This window comes from Melospiza melodia, chromosome 20 (genome assembly GCF_035770615.1).
Source record: "Melospiza melodia melodia isolate bMelMel2 chromosome 20, bMelMel2.pri, whole genome shotgun sequence".
NCBI lineage: Eukaryota > Metazoa > Chordata > Aves > Passeriformes > Passerellidae > Melospiza > Melospiza melodia.
This window is the reverse complement of record NC_086213.1, coordinates 13906389-13929402: the sequence shown is the minus strand read 5'-3', so window position 1 is coordinate 13929402 and position 23014 is coordinate 13906389. Positions and strand designations below refer to the sequence as shown.

Sequence of the window (23014 nt, the reverse complement as noted above, 5' to 3'; positions counted from 1 at the left end):
GGGTGTTATGGATACACATTATAATAGTGGCTTTTCGCAAATATTGAAATGGATCTTATATGTGTCATGTTAAAATCACTTTGTTATGAAGATATAGCTTCCATTTCTACTGTTAGTTTAGCTTAGACATAGCAGTGAAATAGTATATATACTATATACTATATAATATATACCATAAACCATAAACCATAAACCATAAACCATAATATAATATAATATAATATAATATAATATAATATAATATAATATAATATAATATAATATAATATAATATAATATAATATAATATAATATAATATAATATAATATAATATATACTATTAGTATTAAAGCATGCTATATATACTATAACACATATAAGTATGTGTTATAATACATATTATAATATTGGCTTTTCACAAATATGAAAATTGATTTTTTATGTGTGATGTTAAAGTAACTTTGTCATAAATATATGGTTTTTATTTCTAAATGCCCCCAGCCACAATAACCTTTGCTCTATGCTCCTTGTCTCTTATTGCCCTTTAATTAACCTTTTAAATTTTCACAGGAGAGTGAACGTGTTTTTCACAAGGGGAAGGAGTGAATACAGCCTCGAAACTTAAAGAAAGAACATCTTTGCAGGACACAAACCCGCAAAATACAAACAGATTTTGTCCCATTTCCTTAGATTCCAGAAGCCATCTCAAATAATAATACAAAAGATCCATCAAGAGACATAGCAAATTCTACCAACTGGGCAGAGATTAGAAGAAAAACATTAAAGGAAGGAGATTTTGACATGGCATCAACAAAATCAAAGACAACAAAACATGGCAGACAAAATGAGTATCCCAAATGGAGACCACTGACATATGACGCAATTAGAGACTTGAGACAGGCAGTAAAAGAGCATGGTTTAGGCTCTCTCTACTTCCAGCAATTAATAAAAATCACCTTTTACTGTTACGACCTCCTACCTCATGACTGCAGAAGCCTCGCCTCGCTAATTCTGACAGAGGAGCAGTTGCAGGAGTGGGATGCGAGGTGGCGGAGGGCTCTGGCTCAGCTGAGGAGCGGGTATGCAGGAGGGCCCCACGCAGCCCTCACCCTGGCGCAGCTGGCAGGGGATGAACCCCACGACAGCCCCGAACGTCAGGCAGCAGAGCTGCCCCGAGACGTGATTGCAGACATCAAAGGGGCGGCACGGAAGGCAATTCTGCAAATCCAGCCAGAGGGAACTCCAGAAGTCTTTTACACAGAAGTAAAGCAAGGTCCTTCTGAGCCCTTCATGTCGTTCATCGACCGTCTCATGAAGGCAGTGGACAGACAAGTGAGTGACGAAGTGGCAAAGCAATATCTGCTTCAAAACCTCGCTTTTGAAAACGCCAATGCACAGTGCAAACACATAATTAGTGCCATGCCTGGTCAACCAACCCTGGCTGAAATGTTAGAGGCGTGCAGCAAGGTGTGATTGGTTAGAAAGAGCCACAATGCAGATGGTGGTCCAAGAATAATTCGTTATTGGTAGAGAGTAGAAATAAAATACGTTCTAAGGGTTAATTGGACAAAATAGTTTTAAAATATCTTGAACCTGTGTGTTTTGTGACTTTTTTGGTGCCTTCTCTTTGTAGGCTAGGTCTGGTATGTAGACAGCATGCTGAACTGTTGATAAGAGAAAAATAAACAGCCTGAAGACCGAAAAAACCAAAAGTCCCGTTCGTCTCTTAATTCTGACACAGCACTTTATAGGAGTCTCCCCATCAGGGGAACCTTGGGGGGCGGATTTCACATCTAGGCTTACAAATGTCACAGATTTTATTTTTAGACAGAGACATTCAGTCATTTATATACTAACCAAAAGGTAAGTACAAAGCAGGAAATATAACTATGCTATGGTTCACCCAGTGCAGCATTCAGAGCTCAGCATTCACTCAGGTGTATCTCCCAGAAAATAACCCAGCCTGGATAAGAAAACTTGAAAAGAGCCATTGTTGTTTCAGTTCTCTGTCTAGAATTTGAGTTTACTCTGTTAAGTACAAGCATACCAGACAATTCACAGGAAAATCCAGCTGAATCCCATGACAAGCAGGATAGACTAAAGCTCCCATGAGGAAGCCTCTGTTTCACTCACACATTTTTCATTACTGCCATGTTCCTTTCACCCACCTCACTACAATTGGTGCTAAAAAGCAGACTTGGCTCATCTGAAGGAAATGAGGGCCTTGAGTATGGACAGGAAATGTCCAGCACTCTTTTTTTCCCTTGGGACCCACTAGAGATCCAGGACAAAGAGCTGATTCCATCCTGGAGCTGTGATTCATGGCAGCAGCACTGTTCCCTCTCACTGCTCTAGAGGGAATGGACACCCCATGAGCCTTGGGCCCTGCAGCAATGTCCCCCTGCACTTTCTCTCCTTTTCAGTCCCCTCCAAACCTTGCAGCCACTCTCTGACTGTCAGAGGGATGCTGCTGGAAGGGGAACTGGTCCCAGTGCTGCCTGTTCCCATCAGAGCTGCCTGAGCAGGTGACTTCCACACTGAATCCCTTTGAGCTGCTGCTTCTGAGGGAACAAAGAGGGAAAAGGCTCTTAAATCTCTCCTACAAACACTACACAGTGAGAAGAATCAGCAAAAGCTTAGAATGCCACCCTCTCATGTAAAACACACGGAGCAAGGCTGTGTGAAGCAGTCTGTCAGCATCCATTGTCAGCTGCCTGGCAGCCCCAGAAAGTGCTGTTTGAGACACTTTGCAGGGGAGCAGGCCAGCCACCGTGTGCTCCCACGTGCAGGTCAAGAGAAAGAGAGCTGCAATTAACCTCTCAGGGCTTTGAAGCAGGTGGTTGGCTCCAATCCCCACAAGTAATTGTAAAAAAGCTCAATTTGCCCTGTTCAGTGTGTGACAGCCTCCTCACTTCAGGCTAATCCCGACCAGAGGAAGATAGCAGTTTGGGAGGAGTAATTGGGAAACCATTTGATGTTCAGGTCACAAAGGCTTCTGCACCCTTTGGGGGAGCAGGTAAAACAGAGGGGACGTGAACTGACAGGAAAACAAGAGATGCCTGCTTGTGGCTCATCTCTGCGGGCAGGGTGTGCTCCAAGCTCCTTCCTCACCCTCAGCTGGCAGGTAACCCTGCAAGGAGCCCCACAGGAGACACAAGACAGCCACAGTCCTCTGGCTGTTTATTATTCAGGAGTTTTTGAAGTGCTGAAACCCTGCTGGGCACAACCATTTCCCTCCACACTCTCTAGCGTGGGAGGGGAGGGCAAGATCTGCTTCAGCAGAGACCCGGCCACAGGGACATCCCTCTCCTGTCTGCAGCGCCTCCGGAGGGCCAAGGTCAGCCTTTCTCACCTCCAGGCAAACACTTCTCACTGGTATTTACACACAGCTGTGCATGGACGCGGGCAATGAATTATAAAGGAGAAACTCCTACCCAAAGGAATGAATTCTAGTTAATTCACTGCAAAGCAACACTGCCTAAGAGGATGCAAGTGTGACACCAAGCACGGTGCAAAGCTGTCCTGTGGCACTTCTCACCTGTGAGTTTGTGACACCAACCCCAAAGGAATGGTGCTAATTTTACAACACATTTTAAGAAAACTGAGGCAGACACCATGTGTATCAGAATTTGGTCTAACACAGTGTGTTTTCAGCTGAAAAACTCAGGCATTTGGTTATCCAGTCGTGTCCCCAGATAATTTAAATTTGAAGCTCAAATTCACCCATGAAAAGAAGTGCTTGCTGCCAAAAGAGCCTTCACCAGTGCTTCGGAAAGTCACAACAGCTCTGCCTCCCCCTGCCCCAGCTCCTCTTGTGCACTGGGGTCTGCAGATATTGCCTGCAAGCAATTTGAGGCAAATGGTAGATTAAGAATACCAGAGTAAAGGATGGCAAATGACATGATGCTGGAATTTAAACTAATAAAACAAGAGGTTTTATTCCCTTTTAATCTTCCACATGTGCAGAACAGTCTTGGAAGTGTCATTTTTGAAACATTCTTTTCCCGTTAATTTGTTTTTATTGGCAAATCAGGTCTCCAAGTACTGTTCTCTGAAATAGGTGCTGTAGCTTCAGATAGGAGTGTTGTTTTTAGGAATCCCCTGAGATACATTCTGAGCTTTCTTTCCTACTTAGAAACGATAGCCAGAGTTTAAGCCGAGTATTCCCCATCCCATGTGCTCGATATGTGTTTGTTTTTCATCTTACCACTGAATAATAATGTTCCACAGGAACAGGACACAAACTGCCTGGCTCACAGCACTCCAACAGCCACACTTACCAACAGGATTAGAAGGATTTCCCTCTCCCAGCCACCCGCTTTCACTGGAGAAAAGGTAAAAAATGAGATATGTCAAGGTGAGCCTGAAGCAGCTCCAATGATCTTCATCCTAAGCAGGAAACCGAGGGAGGAGGGAGATGAGGCCAGGTATAGCCTGTGTTGATGAGAATGGGTGTTTGAAGTTTTAAGAGTGGTTTTAGCATTTAACCCCCATTGAAATGCACTGAACTAGAGGGAAGGACAGCGTGGCAGACATTAACATTTGGGTTTAACAATGCAGACAATTGCTGAGCCTTAGAGAAGGTGCACTGATCCATGAATGCACGATGAGAGTTTAAAAACCTGCTGAACGGAACGGAGTGTGCACTATTCAAAAACTGTTGATCTGTGCAAAATTATTAAACAACACTTGAGATGTGCCAGGATTGCAGTCCCAGGTGCAGAGCAGCTGCTCCCCTTCTCTCCCCAGCACGGTGCAGGGGCGTTCCTGCTGGAGAGGAGAGCTTTGGCAGGGGCACAGCTCTGGAGAGAAAGGTGGGTGAGCACTCACTCTGCAGCCTGCTGCTGAATTCCAGCTCAGCAGCAACCCCTGGGCACCCAGAGCACACAGCAAGGACAGCTGCTCCACTTTCCTCCTGATTGATTGTGGAGAGGGAACACTGAGAGCAAATGGGGAGCAGCTAAAGCAGTACATGGGAGCTGCCAAAATGTTCTCTCTTTCACGAAATGAGATCCTCTACCCATCAGCTGAGATTTTAATTAATAAAAATTCCTCAAGTTGAGGAATTGTGTTGGAATGAAAAGTTTCTGCTTTCTCATCACCATGTGCAGACTGAGAGAGAGAGATTATCAGCATCAGGTGAGCTCCATGGCCATGTTAAGGTGCTGGTGCCTTTGGAAGAGAAGAGAATGCCTGGGACCGGCAGTGGTTGGTCCCCCAGGAATGTCACCTGCCCTGCAGGAAAAGAAATGCTGCTCAATATCCAGAACCAAACCCTAGAGGTGGCTGAGTTGGTTCTGCTCACAGCACAGCATTGCTGCAGGGGATGGGGAACCAGAGGGGCTCTGCTGAGATGTGTGAAAGAGAATGGGATGGCAGGGACACAGCCTGCCTCTGAAATTCGATCCAGCTCTTGTTGAAGCAAGTGAGAGACTTTCTCCTGCTTTACTGGCCCCGGACCAGGAGCTTTCAGGGCTGGGAGGACTTCACTGTCTATTGTAATGCAGTGACAGCCAACTGTGACACAAGCTTGGAACAAAGGCAGTGTGGTTATGGAGGCTCAAACTCTCTGCTCTGTCACACTTCAAGTTGTTTGGACCAACTGCACTCATCCCTTGATGGAGCAGCAGTTCCACTGCCAGGATGCAGCAGAGCAGGTGCACATGAAGCAAGTTCAAGCTGATTTCAGTCTCAGCACAGTTTGTGTTTAGGGAAAGCTTTAGGAATGCTTTTTTCTTCCCATTCAATCACTCCTTTTGTTGGTAATGAGAACACATGGAGCAGAGCTTGGAGCAGGATCTCCTTTATCCACTTGTGATCAAAATCCTGTCAGTCCCGCTCCCATGAGTTTCTGTTTCTTTGGAGCAGTCTCACGTGCAGGCCAGCCTGGCTCCTGCTGCCTTGTCAGCATCCTTCCAGCCAGGCTGCTCATCTCCGTCAGACATCTCCATTCCCAGCATGAGACAAAGCATCTCCCCCCAGCACCAATCCCAAGCACACGCTCTCGTCTGAGGTGGATTTGCTTAAATATTTGATCCTTCCACTTGTGCAGATAAGGCAGTACCAGCACTCGTTAGTTTATGTAAACATCCACATTTCTCATATTCATCAGCTGCTATCCCAGAAGGGCTCAAGAGCTGTTTCTGTGGTGAAACCCCAGCAGATGGTACCAGCTCCTTCTTGCACCCATCTAATTGCAAACACGGAACCTGCTCTGCAAAAGCTGTTAATTAGGTGAAAATAACACATATGTTTGAGCTACAAGCTAAGGTGGGGTTTTCCCCCCCTCTCTGTTTTCCCCCAACTGAATTGCTCACACAAATGGGGTTAGAAACTGACAGAATAATTTGCAGATGGGTGAGAAAAGTAAGAGGGGAAAATACTCAGGCAGCATCAGATGTAAAGTTCTTTGCAGAATAATGGGCTTTAAAAGTCATTTTCTGAGCACTAAGTAAACTAAATGTTCATGATTCATGGCTCTAATCCCTGTGACTGAAATTTAAGATCTAAGGCTCCATGAAATTAAAGAAAAAGAAACAATTACATGCATATTCATTCAATTTCATGTATTGCGTATCCTTCAAGTTTAAAAAAAAATTTAACGAGGGAAACAGAGGTTTCTAAAGACTGTGTTTGAGAAACCCCAGCAGATGAGCTCTAACTGCTGAAGCCAGCCACCCTTCTGCGCCTGCTGGCTTCTCCACATTGCCGGGGAGTGCAAATATTCCATAGGAGTGACAACACAGAGTGCACAAAGCTCAGGGCACCGAGGGAGCAGAGCTCAGCCTTCCCCAGCTGCACAGAGCACGGGGAGCAGAGCAGGTGCCCATCAACCCCTGAGCTGCTCCTGCAGGAGCCCTCACCAGGCCTGAAGGCTGAGCTTTCATCTTTTCCACATTCTGTACTGTGTTAGTGTGTATTTCTGAACTCCATATGAAGTGTCAGCAGCTCTCCTCACAGCTCAGTCCCACAGCACAATCCTTTGCCTCTCCCCAGTCCCACAGCACAATCCTTTGCCTCTCCTCAGTCACTCTCAATCCTTTTCCTCTCCTCAGTCACTCTCAATCCTTTTCCTCTCCTCAGTCCCACAGCACAATCCTTTGCCTCTCCCCAGTCACTCTCAATCCTTTTCCAGCCCCAGAACCAAGGGCACAGCTGCAGCTTCAGCCAAAAAAGTGCAAACAGCAGGGAATTAAGGGAAGCAAACTGGGAGGGTGGGACTGCACAACCTGGAGCTGGGATTGGACAGTGAACCTCAATATGGAAATGAACCAAAACTTATAAAAGTGTGAAAACTCAAGACCATTGTCCATCTTGGGTCCATCTCGGGTGTAGCCCTGGCTGGGCTCTTGCACTGCCCAAGGTGCATCCTTTGAAAGCCTTTTAATAAATCCCTGCTTTATTCCTGTTACTCTGCCCAGTTCTGTTCCAGGGAGCCTCTCCAGGCATCCCTCAAGGAGAAGGAGCCCCAGGTGCTGCTCTCCTGCCATGGCACAGAGCATCCCCTCCCCAGGGATGCCATGGCAGTGTGGCAGCAACAACAACACTGCACAGCCCCCAGGAGCAGACAGACAGGCTGCAAAGCTTGGGAGCTTAACAGCATTAAGGGGAATGTCTTAAGTCATGAATATTTGCCACACTAATCTAGCCCTTAATCTTCTCCCAGTAACACAAGGATACACCATCATTATCCCAAAGGATCAACAGAAAACCAGCAAAAATCCCCAGAAAGCTCTTAGATACACAACAGCACACTTTTGTTTTGTGAAGATAACTCTGGTCCTGTGCTTAGACAGTGCTGCATCGACATTCATAAGTCTTCCCAGTTAGTTTTTAGTCTCTGAGCCACAAATAATTCATTATTAGTGAAAAAGGGACTTTAGGACAGACAACACAGCCAAGAAAAGCAGCCTTTAAACTGCATTCATTCAGCTAAGTGCTTCAATAGAATTATTTGGAGAGAAGATCAAGAGTTTTTACCTAAAAATTACTTTTCTCCTCTGGTCTTCTGAGACTGGACTATAGTGGACTGCCTTGTTCATCTAATCCAGGGTGGCACAGAGGGTCAGGAAAGGGCTCTGGAATTTCCCTCTGGACTGTGCCAGGCCTGAGCTCCAGGGACAGCACTCACAGGGAATATTCCTCAGGGAAACACAGGGAGCTCCCCTGGACCAGAGACTGGAAAGGAAAAGTCCCTGTGTACCAAAAATATGGAAAATGTGCTGCTCACACCAGCAGCTGCCTCTGTGCTCTGCACCTGGGGCAGGAGAGGAGTGGATGGTCCCTCTGTGCAGGAAGGAGCAGAGAATGGAGCAGAACCAATCCTGCAGGAGCTGCTGAGGGAGAGAGCTCAGGGTGACCCCTGCTCTGCCCTCCCTGCTCCTCCACTTCCATTGTGCCAGGAAATCCAAACTCCAACCAGGGTGAAAGTGGCACATCCCAGCCTCTGCAGAGCAGAATATCTTAATAATTACAAACAATTATTTATAATTACGCATATTTATAATTACAAACGTAATTATACAGAGGTAATTACAAATGCCTGGTGCAACAGGGATGTTTGGCTGCTGCAGTGCTACAGTGAATAATGCACTGAATGTTCTGGCACTGCTGGGCACTGATGCTGGGTCTCCTCCCAAAGGCCTGAAGGAATGAGGGGGCTCTGACAACTCCAACATCTTCCACACCCCCATTTCCTCCTGCAGGGACAGGGGTGACACCTTTCCCTGCACAGTGCTGTCCCAACCCATCCATCCAGCCCCACACACCTGCCACAAGACACTGAGGGTGTTTATGTTCCTCTGAGGGTTCCCTGTGAGCCATCCATGGGGATTTTACAAAAGAATTAACTGGCACAATCACTCTTTTTCCCAAAAAGGGAACACAGCCTGTCAAACCCCTGAGCACACGTCAGGAGGGGCTCTGAGGGACACAAGTGGCCCTGGCAGCACAGGAGTGGCAGGTCCAAAACCCCCAAAATCACAGCAAAAAGATTCTGCAGACCCCGTGGCAGAAAACAAACCAAACCACAGTATTTTCCTCTTTTGAGGAGAACTTTTAAAAAACCTAATCACAGTGAGAACAAATGTCAAAATGCCACATTCTGGATGACAAAAATTTGCCTTTCTTCACAGAGCTCTTCAGAAACCACGACTTATTGAAATCAATACTTCACTATTGACTCTCACTTACAGGCAGAGATTGAATTATCAGAAAAAGCAGTGCAGAGCTACCTGAGTGCTCTTCACTGGAGCATTTTTGATCCAAAGCCTGCATGACACATGTGGACTGGGCTTCTCTCTCATCCAACAACACCCTGCTAAAATCCATTTACAGACGAGCTGGCCTCCCTATCTGTCAGTCTTTCTGCCATGGACTGGCATGAACCCTGTCCAAATGCCAAGACAGATCTGTAAAGTTCTTCAGTTTCCCCTGGAATCTGGGCACAAACAACTGTTCCAGCTCATGCATGAAAGGCAAGTGACAAACTGCAGAGTGCTGCCATAAGTTTGCTCTTGTACTTCAGGATTTTTCCTCTTTCCTTTTGTTTTTCAACATCTTCCCTTAGGGCTGTGTAGATACAGAAAAACATGCCACAGTGAAAGAAGAGAAAAACAGGGGAAGAGTGGGAAAAGGTTTCTACCTTCTCTTCATTTCATCACAAGAGAAGTTTATGTAAAAGCTATGTGAGACATAAAAATACATCCCCAGAATCACAGAAAACGTATAAATCTGGCTCTTTTACTAGAAATTATGAGTTCTCTTTCCTAACCAGAAAATTTACAGGTGCCACACAAACAGAAAATGCTTCCAGACTGTGTCTGGAAAGGAAATGGTGTCATTAAAAATGGTGCTTTGTTAAAAATCCCTAGAAAAATGGATGGGAAAAGCCAGTGTTGAAAATGCCTGGAGGAAGAGGCAGGGGAAGCAAATTGAAAGCAAAGAAATCAGGTAACCAAGCAGGCAGAGAGCACCAGGATGAACTGGACATTGCTCAGGCTGGGTTTGGGTAAAAATAAATTGCAATTTTCCACTGCTGCAGGATCTGGTCCATTCTTTGCTGTGGCTGCCACCCAGAGTGGTTCAGGCAGCAGAGATTTATTTGAATTTCAGTCATATTGCCAGGCCCAGTGGGGTTTGCTCAGAGGGACACGATCAGAGAGCAGCCCCAGAGGTGCAACCCAGATGTGAACATCCCATGCACAGACACAGAAATTCCTTCCCATGAAACCCCCAGTCCCTCTCTTACTTTCATCTCCTCCTTGCTAGAGCTACAAAAGAACAAGTTAACGTGAAGGACAGATTTAATTTCTTAATTAATGCACAATTTTCCTTTGTGCTGCTGCTCTCTGGGGACACTAACCAAGTGCTGGGACTGCCCCATTTCTGCCCAAGCACAGCACAAGTCCTGTGCAGCATTTGCATCCCAGGCATCCCTGCTGCAGGTGCTGCACTCTGCTTTTATTCTCTGTGCAATCAGCACTGAAGGCTGAATAGATTTTCCCTTTATTTTCTGTAAGAGGCTCATGCTCCCTGTCTTCTTTTAAGTTTCTCTTAATAGTGGCTTCTCAGCTGACATCACATGGATTTTTTCCCAGTGTTTGTGCTGCAGGTGCACTTTGGAGGCTGTGGTAGGACAGCTGTCATCTCCTCCTCTGCAGCTTCACTTCCTATTTCATCCCAAAATCTTCAAATAGTTCCTTGCTCTGATCTCCACTTCTGTGCAAAGGAGGGTTTGGTGAAGTTCTGTTTGGGATTTTAACCATGCTTGCTGCCAAAACCCATACATTTTTTTCTGTCCATTTGGCTTATTCTGAAATAATTTCATATTCTTGCCAGTATTTCAAGGAGGGCTCCTGAGTTTTAGGGAAATTCTCTCTGCTGTCAGAAATCTCATCCTTATGGCAGGACACCCCTGCAGCAGGGGCTCTGATGTCAGTTTGTGGTGACCACACATTCTCAGGTACCTCAGGCTTTTCCCTGAGCTTGCTGCAGCTCTTCCTGAACTCCCAGTGACAGACAGAAAGAATTATTTGAAAGACAGGCAGCAGCAATCCCCTTCAGGATGTCTTCAGTCTTCAGAACAGGGTCCCTGACTCACACCAGGTCAGCAGCCTTCTCTGAGGAGCCACACTCCTGTACAAAACCATCTGTGCTTGCCTCAAATGGGCCAAAGCTTGGAGGCATCTCCTTACAGGAATTCAGGGGATCAAAGCTGGCAATAATAGATTTTCCCTCAGCAGAACTGGTTACACAAGATGAAAATATCAATAATAGCATAAGGCAATGAAACAAGCCCCACTGTCACGTTTGTGAGGAACAGAAGGTCTCAGCAAATGGCTCTCTGGGAGATTTCAAACCCAACAATTCCACAAACTCCAACAATTCCAGTGCTGAGGCATCCCCAGCAGGGCTGGGCAGCACCCACACCCCGTGGGCTCTCACTTTCTCCAGGGACAGCACCAGGAGAAGCCTCTCAGGCTCTGAGCTCTCCGTGGCAGCCCTGCTGATGGATCCTGCCCACGGAAATGCACCCAGGGTCCAGTGCAGCCCCGGGGGTTTCTCCCCGTGTCACCTTGCATGAGGACACCAAAGCCAGCCCTGGTGCTCTGCAGGAGCTGCAGGATGGGCACAGCCCTGCCCTAAGGGCACAGCATCTGCAGCTGCTCTTCCCCTTTGTCCTTTCTCTCCTTCAGTGCCACTTTGCCTCTGCTTTTTGTCCTCAGATCCTGATCTCCACTTAGCAATTATGAAAACATTTTCTTGGCATTGATAGTACACAAACTGTGCTTAAAAACACAGCAATGAAGCATTTCCTCCGAGGCAGGATTTTCTCATTTCACTCTGATAATCTCTCATGCTAAACTCACTGCAGGCTGGGGAAATCTGGAAGTCTCCAGCTTCTGTGTGGCAGCAACTGTTTAAGTCTGCAGGTTTCCTGTATGGCTGTTTTGAAATCTTTTGTTTGTGGGGTGGCAATAAAAGCTGTGGAGAGAAAATCTCCCCTGGCAACATGTACTCTTGAAAGGCCCTTTCAAAGCAAACGTCCCAGCAGTAAGGAATACTTCAGCGTGCCACATTCCCATCTTCCCCTTCCTTCCCTCCCCGCCTCCCCAGCCTGAGCTCTTTGCATTGCAATAATGAATTTCTTTGTGCCCCATCTCACAAAAGTGTTTCACATCACCTCCATGCACTTGGTTGGGGAAGACCCTGCAATCACAGGTTCTGTTCTCTCACGCAGCACTGCAAGTATTTCATGTTTCTTTGAAGCCAAGTGTTATCAGCTGGCCATGTAATATTCAGTTTTTGGGGAAAAAAAAAAAAAAAAGGATGATTGTATTCTGAAATACTGATTGCATCAAATGGTGACTAGATTGTGAGACAGTAATCATGCTGAGCTCAGGCGATTAAAAACTCACTTGGAAAATTGCTGCTTGCTGAGCCTTTATGGAAAGAAATGAATTAAGAAGGGAAACAATGAGGAAGGGCATACATTAATTTGGCTCTGCAGTGCATAATGCTGATTGTAAGAGATCTAAGGAAGAACTGTGTGTCTTAAGGATTTCCTCTTATGCTTCCAGAAGGAAACCTGAGAGCCACCGGAGGGGGATGGCAAATTAAATCCTAACAGCAATCTCAGAAGCAGCAATTGGAAAGGAGCAAATAGATAAACAATAGAAATAGGAGCTAGCATTTCCTGCTAGGAGCTCCTCTGTTGTGACAATGCCTCTCGCACAAAGGAGTGCCCTTGCTGCCAGTCCTGCAGTGCCATCCAGCCCTGTGCCCTGCGGAGCTGGGGCTGTACCCCTGCACTGGGTTTGCACAGGATGGGAGCACTGGGGTCTGTGCTGCAGTTGTTCTCCTGTTGCAGCTCCCTGCTGCCTGTGCTGCAGCTGCTGTCCTGTTGCAGCTCCTGTCTGTGCTGCAGCCAGCCCTGTGGGCTCCTGTGCAGCTGCAGGACAGAGCTGCAAGGCGGGCACTGTGTGCACTGCAGGCACTCTGTGAGTAATCCGTCAAACAAACAGCCAGACCTGTGCCAGGAAGGGAAATGTTCCTCTCCCCGCCTCTTGCTGACACCTCCTCCAGTTCATGTCTCTCTGCTCATTGTCCCCTCAGGCTCACCAGGGATTTTGGGCCAGGCTGACACTGGGGAGAGGTTTCACCCTCAGCCCAGCAGTTTCCATATCCACTCCTATGGCCTTGGATGCTCTTTTTGCCTCCCCTTTGCTGCCAGACTCTGGTTTTGTACCATATGTTTGGGTTTGACTCTAAACTGCCACATTTTTAAATGAAACCAGGCTTTTGCCATTCCATTGTGACCGGAGCTGCAGCAGAGGTAAAACCCAAGTGCTGATCAGTGTCTGGAACACCAAGGTGACTGAGGCTGCAGGGATGGCCCTGCCAAGCCAGGGCTGGGAGCTGACTGCTCTCTCTGAACACAATGCCCATTTGTTCTAGAACCATGGAGCACTTCCAGTGCCTTTCCTCAGGAGAAATTCATCAAAGGAGTAAAACTCAACAACTCAATATTAACAAAAAGTGATTCATTTTCACAGTGAATTTGATGGAAAGCTGCTCAATTCCCCAGCCAAGCATCACAGAGCTCCAAATCTGCCCCTCAACTTCTTCTTGAACAGATGCAAACTTTAAAGTTTAATTGCCACTTAACACTTCTGATATTTTAAAATATTTACCTGGACCATTCTCCAATAGCCTGGCTCGACTCACAAAAACAACTCTAGCAATTCAAGTCTTAGATGTGGGAGTAAATGTCTTGGTACAGTGCCATGAGTATAAATCAGACCTTAATAACTGACAAAACAAAACAAAATGCAAAATCTTGACATTTAGTTAACCATTGAAGCCACTGCTCAAACTGAAGCTGAGGAACACTCTTCCCAGAGTGTGCAATTAATTGGAAGAGAAAAACCACACCCCAGTGCAACTCTGCCATACTTGAGGCAAATGGAAAAAGAAATCCTTTTATAACTTCACTTTGTTCTTTCATCCTCATTTAATGAGCTGTCTGACTCAATAACTCAGCATTAAGTACGATTCTTTAAGGCTGGGTTTTCCCCATTCCCCTCAGAATCCCAGTCCAACCCAGGTGTTAATTCTCCTCCTGTTCCTGATCCTGTGAAGAACACCAAACTAGCTTTCACTCTGAATTCCAGTTCCATATAATGAAAATGCAAACCCATAAATAACTGAAAACCTAGCAAGAGAAAGCTGCCTTTGCCCACAGAGGAGGAAGGGAGCTGGTTACTGTCAACAGGAGCTGCTTCTTCTGTCAAATAAATTAACTGTACTTCAAACTGATGGTGCCATGTCAGCCTCCTCATCTCCATCTCCAACTCCAATCCCAATCTCAGGGGAGAGCATCTCAGAACACGTTACTGAAACACAGGTGTGGGTGAGCTGAAACACAAAAATAAACACCCAAAGCTGCCTTCAGAACCCCACTGTGACCCACAGAGCCGGGGAATGCAGAGCTTTGGCTCTGCCAGTGCAAATCACTGCTGAGCTGCCTCAGTGCTGCAGACAGGCAGAGACAGAATAAAAGAAAGGCTTTATAAAATAGGGTTCAGGGCTTGCTGCTCTAGCTAAGCTAGCAGGCAGTGTGTAAGTCCCCATGTGGAAAAATGAGAGGAATGACTTCCAGTTTGCATAACAATCTATTCTTGTAGAGAAAAATAGGTTGCACCTGTAATAACAAAAGATCTGTCCCATGAGAATCCGTGAAGAAAATACATAAACTAACCAAAAATAGAGAGATTTGATGGATATACACACGGGCCCGAGTAAACTGAGTTTCAGAGTATTGTTAGCCAAGTAGATTTAACACGGTGCCTGCTGATATTTCCTATAACCATGAGCCTTGTGAACAAAGAATTGGCTTTTCTGCATGAAGAAATGGAGTCCTTGTCGGGGATTCAGTGCTGGGTGTGCATTGTCGCTCAGGCGGTGCTGCCCCGTGTGTGCCCGGCCCCACGGCAGCACAGAAAGGCTTTGCTCCATGCAGGGCTGACAGCTGATGGCTGCTCTAACTCTGACACCAGCAAACTGTGCCCTCTGCACGCCCCCGTCACTCCCTGCCCGTCACACGCTGCCAGGACTTTGCTGAGAGCACAGCTTGGCCCCGGGGCTTTGATGACAATGGGAATCTGAATTAATTTGCTCAGCCAGAATGGTAGTTCAAGAGGTGTAAAAGCCTTGGAATCATGAGGTTCACAGAGCTGCAATTAGAATATTTAAATGGGCAGCTAGGATAAAGTCTACAAAGTACAGCTTATGGCCTACAGAATCTGGAGGAAAAGCCTGTAAAATTTTGTCATTTTCCCCCAACAACAGCTACTTATCGCTGCCTTTGTTGAGCGTGGACTGAGTTGTTCATTTACTCGTGCTTTTCTTACTATAAAATATTCAGAGTTTGTCCTGAGCAACGCCATGGTTTGGGTGATGATTGTTTCCCAGGACTGGGATCCGTGCCCTCTGCATTCCTGCTCTCAGAGCAGCCAAATGCTAAGCCATAGAATTGTTTTCCTCCTCTGAAGTAGCAGCTGGTGCCTTGGAAGACACCATAAGCATCTCTGCCGAAATGTGTGTAATTGCACATGTCGGTGTGGTCTGCTCTGAGCGAATCCCTCTCCCAGACAAAACACTGTTTTCTCAAGCTGGCTTTGAAGGCTGTGTGTGTTCAAATATAGCTTCAGGAAGGCACACACATATATTTTGCTATAAACTGTGTACAACGTGTGCTGTATACAGAATATTAATGCCTCAATATGTGATTTTGTGCGACTGCCTCGCTGGCATCCTTATTGCTCTACATGGAGCTGGTTTGTGTGCAAATATAACTCCAAACACAAAGTTTTATCTTGGCACGATCCTAAAACAATACAGATTTCCACCTGTTGTAGCGAGAACACTTTAAGCTAAATCTTTAATATGCAGTAAGTGGCTGTGGTCTCTGTTCTGATCATACTTTGTCAAGCTAGAAAACTAATTAGCAGAATCTGGTGACCGGGATGTCAGAACCTCTGATATTTCAGCAAAGAGCAAAATCCTTAATTCAACAGCAGACATATTGCAGAGAGATCTGATGTGCTCCTCTGCCCACCCCTAATGACTCATAAAGATGAACTTTGTATGGGGACAAAGAGAATGGACTTTTTGTCCAAAATGGCCAGAAATTGCAAGAAGCTCTAATTTAGAAGTTTGATGAATTGCAAACAGCTCGATGATAATTCATTATTGCCCTAACTCAGGCATATCTGCCTACAGATACAAAAGGCAAGATGTTTAACAAGACAACTCTTTGTGGCCAATGAATCCTCCTGGAGCTGCTCACAGCTGAGGGCATGGGGCTGCTGGCACCAGCCAGGTGGATTGAAAGGACAGGAGGGTCAGGGAGAAGGACTCACACATTAAACACTCACATATCTCCAGCCCCCAGCCCCAGCCTGGCCCTGCTCTGGGGCACTCACACCTGCAGGGTCCATTCCCTTCTGCCAGTCCTGAATGCTCCACTGGAGAAAAAGATCACTGAGAAAATAAGATCCAGCTCAAAATTCACAGTGCAACAAGCCAAGTGGCACCAAAGTAAATCCATCATACAAACAAGCAGAGAGGATTTTCACTGCTTCCAGGAAGAGTTTGGCCTCCTGGATGAAGGTAATTTCTGCACAAGTGACCACAAAATAAAGCTGCTAGGTACTCAAAAATGTGATAGATGGAGGAACAAGACTAGCTCTGCTTTATGTACAAGTCCATCACATTCTTGATCACATACTTTAATGGCAAAGCAGCTGCAGAACTTGCAAATTACAAGCTCTGGCTTTGTTTTCAGAGCTGCTGCATAAATAGCTGTATTTAACAACTCCAGGCAGGCTCTTCTTTCTGTAAATTGTCCCAAGAATGTGCTGTGAGCCTGCAGCAAGGGTTTGTTCTCAAAAATTCAGTGACATCTAAATTGGAGAAGCTCAGTATCCCTCCATTTCCCTGTTTGTGTTTTGCCCATGGGTCCTTGTTGCAGTTTTTGTGCTGGGGTTGGAGATCCCTGTGCCCAGGGCTGTTGGATGAGGTCCTCAGTCACTCATCTGCTTTGTCTGCAAGAGGGAAGAACTCTCCTCAGATTTAATCTATTCCAGCTATTACCTCTCTGCCTTTGTTACACTGGGTTTTTCTGCACATTAGATAAAGCCTGGCTGGCTGCTGCCAGGAAAATTAGGTCTTCTATTGTTTTACCATTAATTATGGAGAGTTCAAGATAAGGTTTGTGTTCCAAAAGTAGAGGGCAGGAACGGTTTGAATTTTACTTTCATTATAATTAGACAGGAAATTATGAAAAGGTGAAAAATAATTCATTGAAGAGCTTTCCTCTAGCAAGATAACAAGGAAGGCACATTGTGGCACAGATGGAGTTCACAGGGAGTTATTGAGCACCATTGTTCCCAGTGTGCCTGTGCTGGGCACGGGGAGCCTGTCTGTTCCTACTGATTCATGTGTGGGCACAAATGGGCAGGGGGAGGCCCTGACTCCCTGCTGTTCTACTGAGGGCCTTTTCTCCTACCAAAAAGTAAAATAAAATAAAAAAAATCAGGCTAAATTAGTCCATGGTGTAAGGCATTGAGTGACTGCAGAGATTAATTGGAACAATCAGTCACTTTGTGTGTAACTTGCAAAGGACACAGAGTTATGACTAATGGAAGGATGAATTAATTGGGCAGCTGTCTCTCTTTCAATCGAACACCACTGAGATAAACATTTGGACTAAGAAGCTGTCCTCATTAGAATTCCTTCATTTGATGCTGATGGTGATGTTTACAACTACCATGGGACCCCAGAGCCTCCAGAATTTCCCTTCATGTGGAATTACTGCAGCTCAGGCTTTCAGAGGCACTGCTCCAGAGGAGGGCATGAACCTTGCCTGCAGCTCCTCACTGAGTTCTGGCCATGCCAAAGCCCCTCAGGGTCCATTTCCTCCTGCAATAAACCCTCTGTAATCAACCTCTGCCACGCTCACACCATTCCTTTCTTCTCAGCTTCACAGCCTGATTAGTTATTTAGGGTTTGCAGGAAAAGCAGGCACACAGGTCCTGGAGGAGAGGACAGCACTGTGAATGAGGTCAAGATGAGGATTTTGGCCATTCAGAGTCAACAGAAACTCTAGAAACCATATAACGCAGGTGGAGGAGGGGGAAGGATGAATTTCTCTCCTTGTGAGCAGATAAGGAAGCAAGATTCCAAGGGGAATGAGTGATTTACCCACAGTCACACAGGAAATCAGCAAGAGATATGGAAATTAATGCTGAGGAGCATTTCAGTGCCTTAATCATAAAGCCAATCTTTTCCCTCAAATGCCAACAGCACTAAACGCTCCTTTTAAATCATGGAATAAGCACAAGACTTCCATTAACTTACAGGAATGTTTCCATCCAAATATTTTAGAGGGCAGCCAGTTCCAGTGGGAGGCTTGGTCAGTATTAGGATTTATGTCAAATCTAGGAAGCAGAGATTGGGATGAACCAAAGCAAGTTCAGCTGTCAGATTCCTTTGAGGATCACATGCTGAAAATGCAAGGTCAAAAACCCCTGGGTGTGTTTTATTGTATTTACCACTAATTAGGTAGGCTTTGGAAAAAGGAGCTGAAATATTGTCTCCTTGGGAAGCTGTTAAACTGTGAAATGGCTGAGAACAGGGAAGATTCCCAGCTCTGGCACACAAATAAAACCCTTGTTCATCTCTGATCTCTGCCCATCTCTGAGCAGCACCAGGTCCCTGCCCAGAAAAACTCATTTTGTACAAACACATAAGAGCCTGGGTGGAAGCCTGTTTTTATTTAATCTAGCTTCAATTCACTGCCTTAACTGAAAATAATGATGTTAGAGCAGTGATCAAAGAGTTGTCTCATTAATTGGCTATTAAATCATTAGCTATTAAACAGAAATAAAAGGTTAAGAATGCAACACTCTATTCTGCCCAAAAGAATAGGAATATGTCTCCAGCATCAAAGAAACAATAAAGGCAGAATTAAGAGTGAAAAGAAGCTTAAGATAAGGCAATTAGATCCAAAATGCCTGACAACTCTCATTAGAGGGTTTAGCACTACAACCTATATGGAAAAGGCAACAGAAATTCAGAAGCAAAGTCAATATTGACTTTACCAAAGGGGCTTGTAAACGGAATATGCATTTTTCTGAAAAAATATAGGCACATAAACGTTGTACTAAATTTTAACTCAGCTAATTAATTGTTATGGATTCAATCTTGCAACCAATACATATATTTGCAGTTAAAAAATTATGCCTGAACAGCATTCAGTCTCAGTAATTTGTGACTGAAATCATGCAAGTATGCTGCAATTTTCACAAAAATAACATTACTTCCCATTTATACCACCAGGATGAGCCAATATCAACTCAACAAACACCACATTGAGACCTCATGGGTTTGTTCACCATGTCTAAATATTTGAGAGATGGGTACCAGGCCTGGGAGAGGGTCACAGGGGCATTGCCCAGTGTCAGTGATTTGAGACCCAAATAATCTCCTAAAGCAGACAAATGAAGACCTGAATTATATCAAGTCACTGCCAAAAAAACCCACAAAACATTGTAAATCCTGTCTGGTTCAGTCCAGTATTCTCCAAGTACAGCAAGTCCTAGAAGCTCAATTAATAAAAATAAAAGTCCCCACACAGCATCTTTTAGATCTGGTTTTCTGAGGTGCAAAAAGAAAACAGTCCCAGCAATATGTTAATGATATAGAACTCAATGCTTGAGTTTATAATATACAATTCATGTTTATCAATTCATAAATAATAGTCACTAATCAGATAATAGCTGTATGCTACACAGAAAAAATGTAAAGAATAGCAACATTTATCAAGGCAGTCTTTTCCTTTGACAATTAATCTAGTTATATACAAAGATATTCATCCATGTTCCTGTGGTAAGGACCTTCAAAGAATTCTGGTTTCCAGAAAAATAAAATGGGATTTTTTTCTTTCCCTATCTGATACCTAAGGGAAAATATGGAACCCATATGTAATACCAAAAAACCCACCTCATACAGAATTCTCTGTAGTTAATTTTTAAGTTCATTTGAAACAAGAACACCCTCAAATCACATAATAAAACAAATTAATATATTCAAGATATTCAAAATCACCTCTTTTATGTCTAAAATATTAATAATACTAATGAGCTAAAAGCTGCAAGCCATGCAATGGTGTCAGAAGTCAGACAGGCAGGGTCTTGGGAAAGTCACATCAACACAGTTTTCATCACTATGTCAGGGAGACAAAACCACTTGAACACAATATAAAAAAACAAAAAACAGTAAAACACAGCACTACATTGTTTAAAAGCTCACAGCTCTCATTTTAAGACTTTTTGCAATATGGTTGTTATTCTTTATCCCTGTCACTCTCTACAGGCGTTGGTACAGTTCAGGACCGTTCATTTTAAGAAACTCCTGACTGGCGATGCAGCCAGAGCAGGAAGGAATCTGCCTGCCCCCTGTGCCAACATTCTGTACCATTGCTGTGAAACCATGGGCAGGGCACAGCCCAGAGGAGCAGAGACCCTCTGGGAGGAGCTGCATTGCCCTCTGAGAGAGCAATAAGGTCACTCTAAGAGAGCAATAAGGTCACCTCTAAGAGAGCAATAATGTCACCTCTAAGAGAGCCATAAGGTCACTCTAAGAGAGCAATAAGGTCACCTCTAAGAGAGCAATAAGGTCACCTCCAAAAGAGCAATAAGGTCACCTCCAAAAGAGCAATAAGGTCACCTCTAAGAGAGCAATAAGATCACCCCTAAGCCTCCCCTTGTCCAGGCTAAACACCCCCAGCTCCTTCAAACACCCCTCACAGGGTTTGTGTTCCCAGCCCCTCACCAGCCCTGTTGCCCCCTCTGGACACACTCAAGCATCTCAACATCCCTCCCAAACTGAGGGCCCAGAACTGGGCGCAGCAAACTCCGGTGGGTGCCTCACCTTGACCACGTCTTCATCAGCAGATCTGCACTCGGTGGAGTCGGAGACGTCGACCACGGAGCCGTCCTCCTGCACGGCCACCACCTTGACTGGCACTGCCACCATCCTGCCCGTCAGGATGGCCGTGTTGAGGATTTCTGTGTCCTGGGGGCACACACAAACACAGGCTGAGTGTTGGAGCGGCACAACAGCACGAGAATGGCACAGGGGTCGTGACAGTGACAGGGATGGGACCTCCCACCCTCCCAGCTCCCTGCAATGTTCTAGCAGCTTCCTAAGCCAAAAGCTGCATCAGGAGCACCAAGGCCTGTTCTGACAAACCTGGGTTTATCCCTTTGAGCCCATTTACACATTTCTGGCTGAGGGAAGGGATCTGAAAGCACAGCACTGCTCAGCAGGATTTCCAGGGATCAGCAGGATCACCAGAAACCTCCCAGCCCTTTGCCCCAAATGGTGCCAGTGGTTTGGGAGGTGATTATCCCCCACCACAACAGCATTTCTTCCTTCCTGTTCCAGCTCACTCTGCTGTGAGTCGACCATTTCCTTCCATAAACACATTAGGAGAAAAACATCCATACACGATTGTTTTAGTATTTCCCCACCTAGAGATGCTTAACCACGTTTATCTGTAACCCTGATGAATTCACAGTGCTGGCACTCTAATGACTCCATTTCACAGCCTTCCTCTCTGTCTCAGGTTGATTAATTACTCCAAATGAGTTGCTGCAGAGGCCCCTGCCTGGCATGAGCAGGTCCAGGCTGGAGGGGAGCAGCAGAAGCAGAAGCAGTGCTGACTGCCAGCCCAAAAGGTGACACACAAATGGGGCAAGGAATGATCTGGGATTTCACAGGGATCCATTCTGCCCCCCTCAAAAAACCTGCAATAGGAAATACTGCTCTGAATCAATCCCCTTTTCATTTTGCAACTTCCATAAAACTAATTGCTTGCCAGTTAGCAGGGGAAAAAATAAAAAAGTTGCTTCAAACCAATCTAACTTTAAATTCCATTATTAGAATTGGTGGAAGAAGGAATGGATTTTAGTGAAAAATTTGATGGCAGCTTGCATAGGGAGATATATTCACTATCATTTGCTCTGGCTGCTGGCTAGATTGATAGAGAATAATGGGCATTGACCACAAGCTAAGGACAGCTGGAGAAGACCAATAAATACTTGCAGCTAAGATGTATTATTAATCAATATTCAGAACCTTCTACAGAAAGCAGCCTGAATTAAATGAGCTGCAGCACTAATACCAGCAGTGCCAGGCACCTCTGAGAGCCCCAGAGAGGTTTATGGGCAGCACAAAGGCATCCAGCACACACTGGAGTCCATTTCTGCTCAGGACAGCCCTGAAAGGACGTGCTCAGCCTCACATCACACTCCAGTGTGATTGAAGAGTCATCCTGAGCAGAGAGGCTTTTTGGATAACACCTCAGGAAATAAGTGCAGGCTTTGTTCTGTTCTCTGAGAGGCACAAACCAGATGTTCTACCAGTCAATGACTGTCTGGTTTTTGTTTCTGCTGAACAGGATCATTTATAACCAGCTGCCAGCCAGGAGAGAGGGACACTGGCAAAGAAAGGAGTGTGTGACAGAAGTGGAAGTGTGAAAAAAACAATTGAAAATCCTTTGCAAAGACTGAGATTTGAACAAGGCTGAGGAGAAAATGCACTGCCAGGTGGAAGAAAGCACTTAGGGGCACCTCACGTGGAAAAAGGTTTTATAAGACAGCAAAGAGAAGGTAATTCATCCACAGGCCAGAGGAGAGGCAGTTAGATTTCACCACTGCAAACACCCCATATATCCTAAGCCCTCAGATATCAGATATTTGATGAAGACCTGGTGGTCCTGGGTCAAAGGGCTCGGGAGGAGAAATTCTCCAACATTCTCCAACAATAGACGGTGTTCTTCAACTCATCTGGGGAAAATCTATTTTGGCCAAGGTCACAAACAGCGAGCACACAACAAATTCCACTTGCAGCCTCTCTGTTAGCACAGCTGTGAGCTGCTCAGGTCAGGCAGGCAGGGCCTGTGTC

At 45.4% G+C, this 23014-nt stretch overlaps 1 protein-coding gene across 1 annotated transcript in view; it reads right to left on the bottom strand.

The window, feature by feature from the left end:
* Nucleotides 1–23014, bottom strand: part of TMEM132B (transmembrane protein 132B) — a 210441-nt gene that overhangs the window by 20279 nt on the left and 167148 nt on the right. The window contains exon 5 of the mRNA XM_063173211.1: nucleotides 20978–21121. Coding sequence (XP_063029281.1) covers nucleotides 20978–21121 — 144 coding nt within the window. The remainder of the gene's footprint in view (nucleotides 1–20977; nucleotides 21122–23014) is intronic.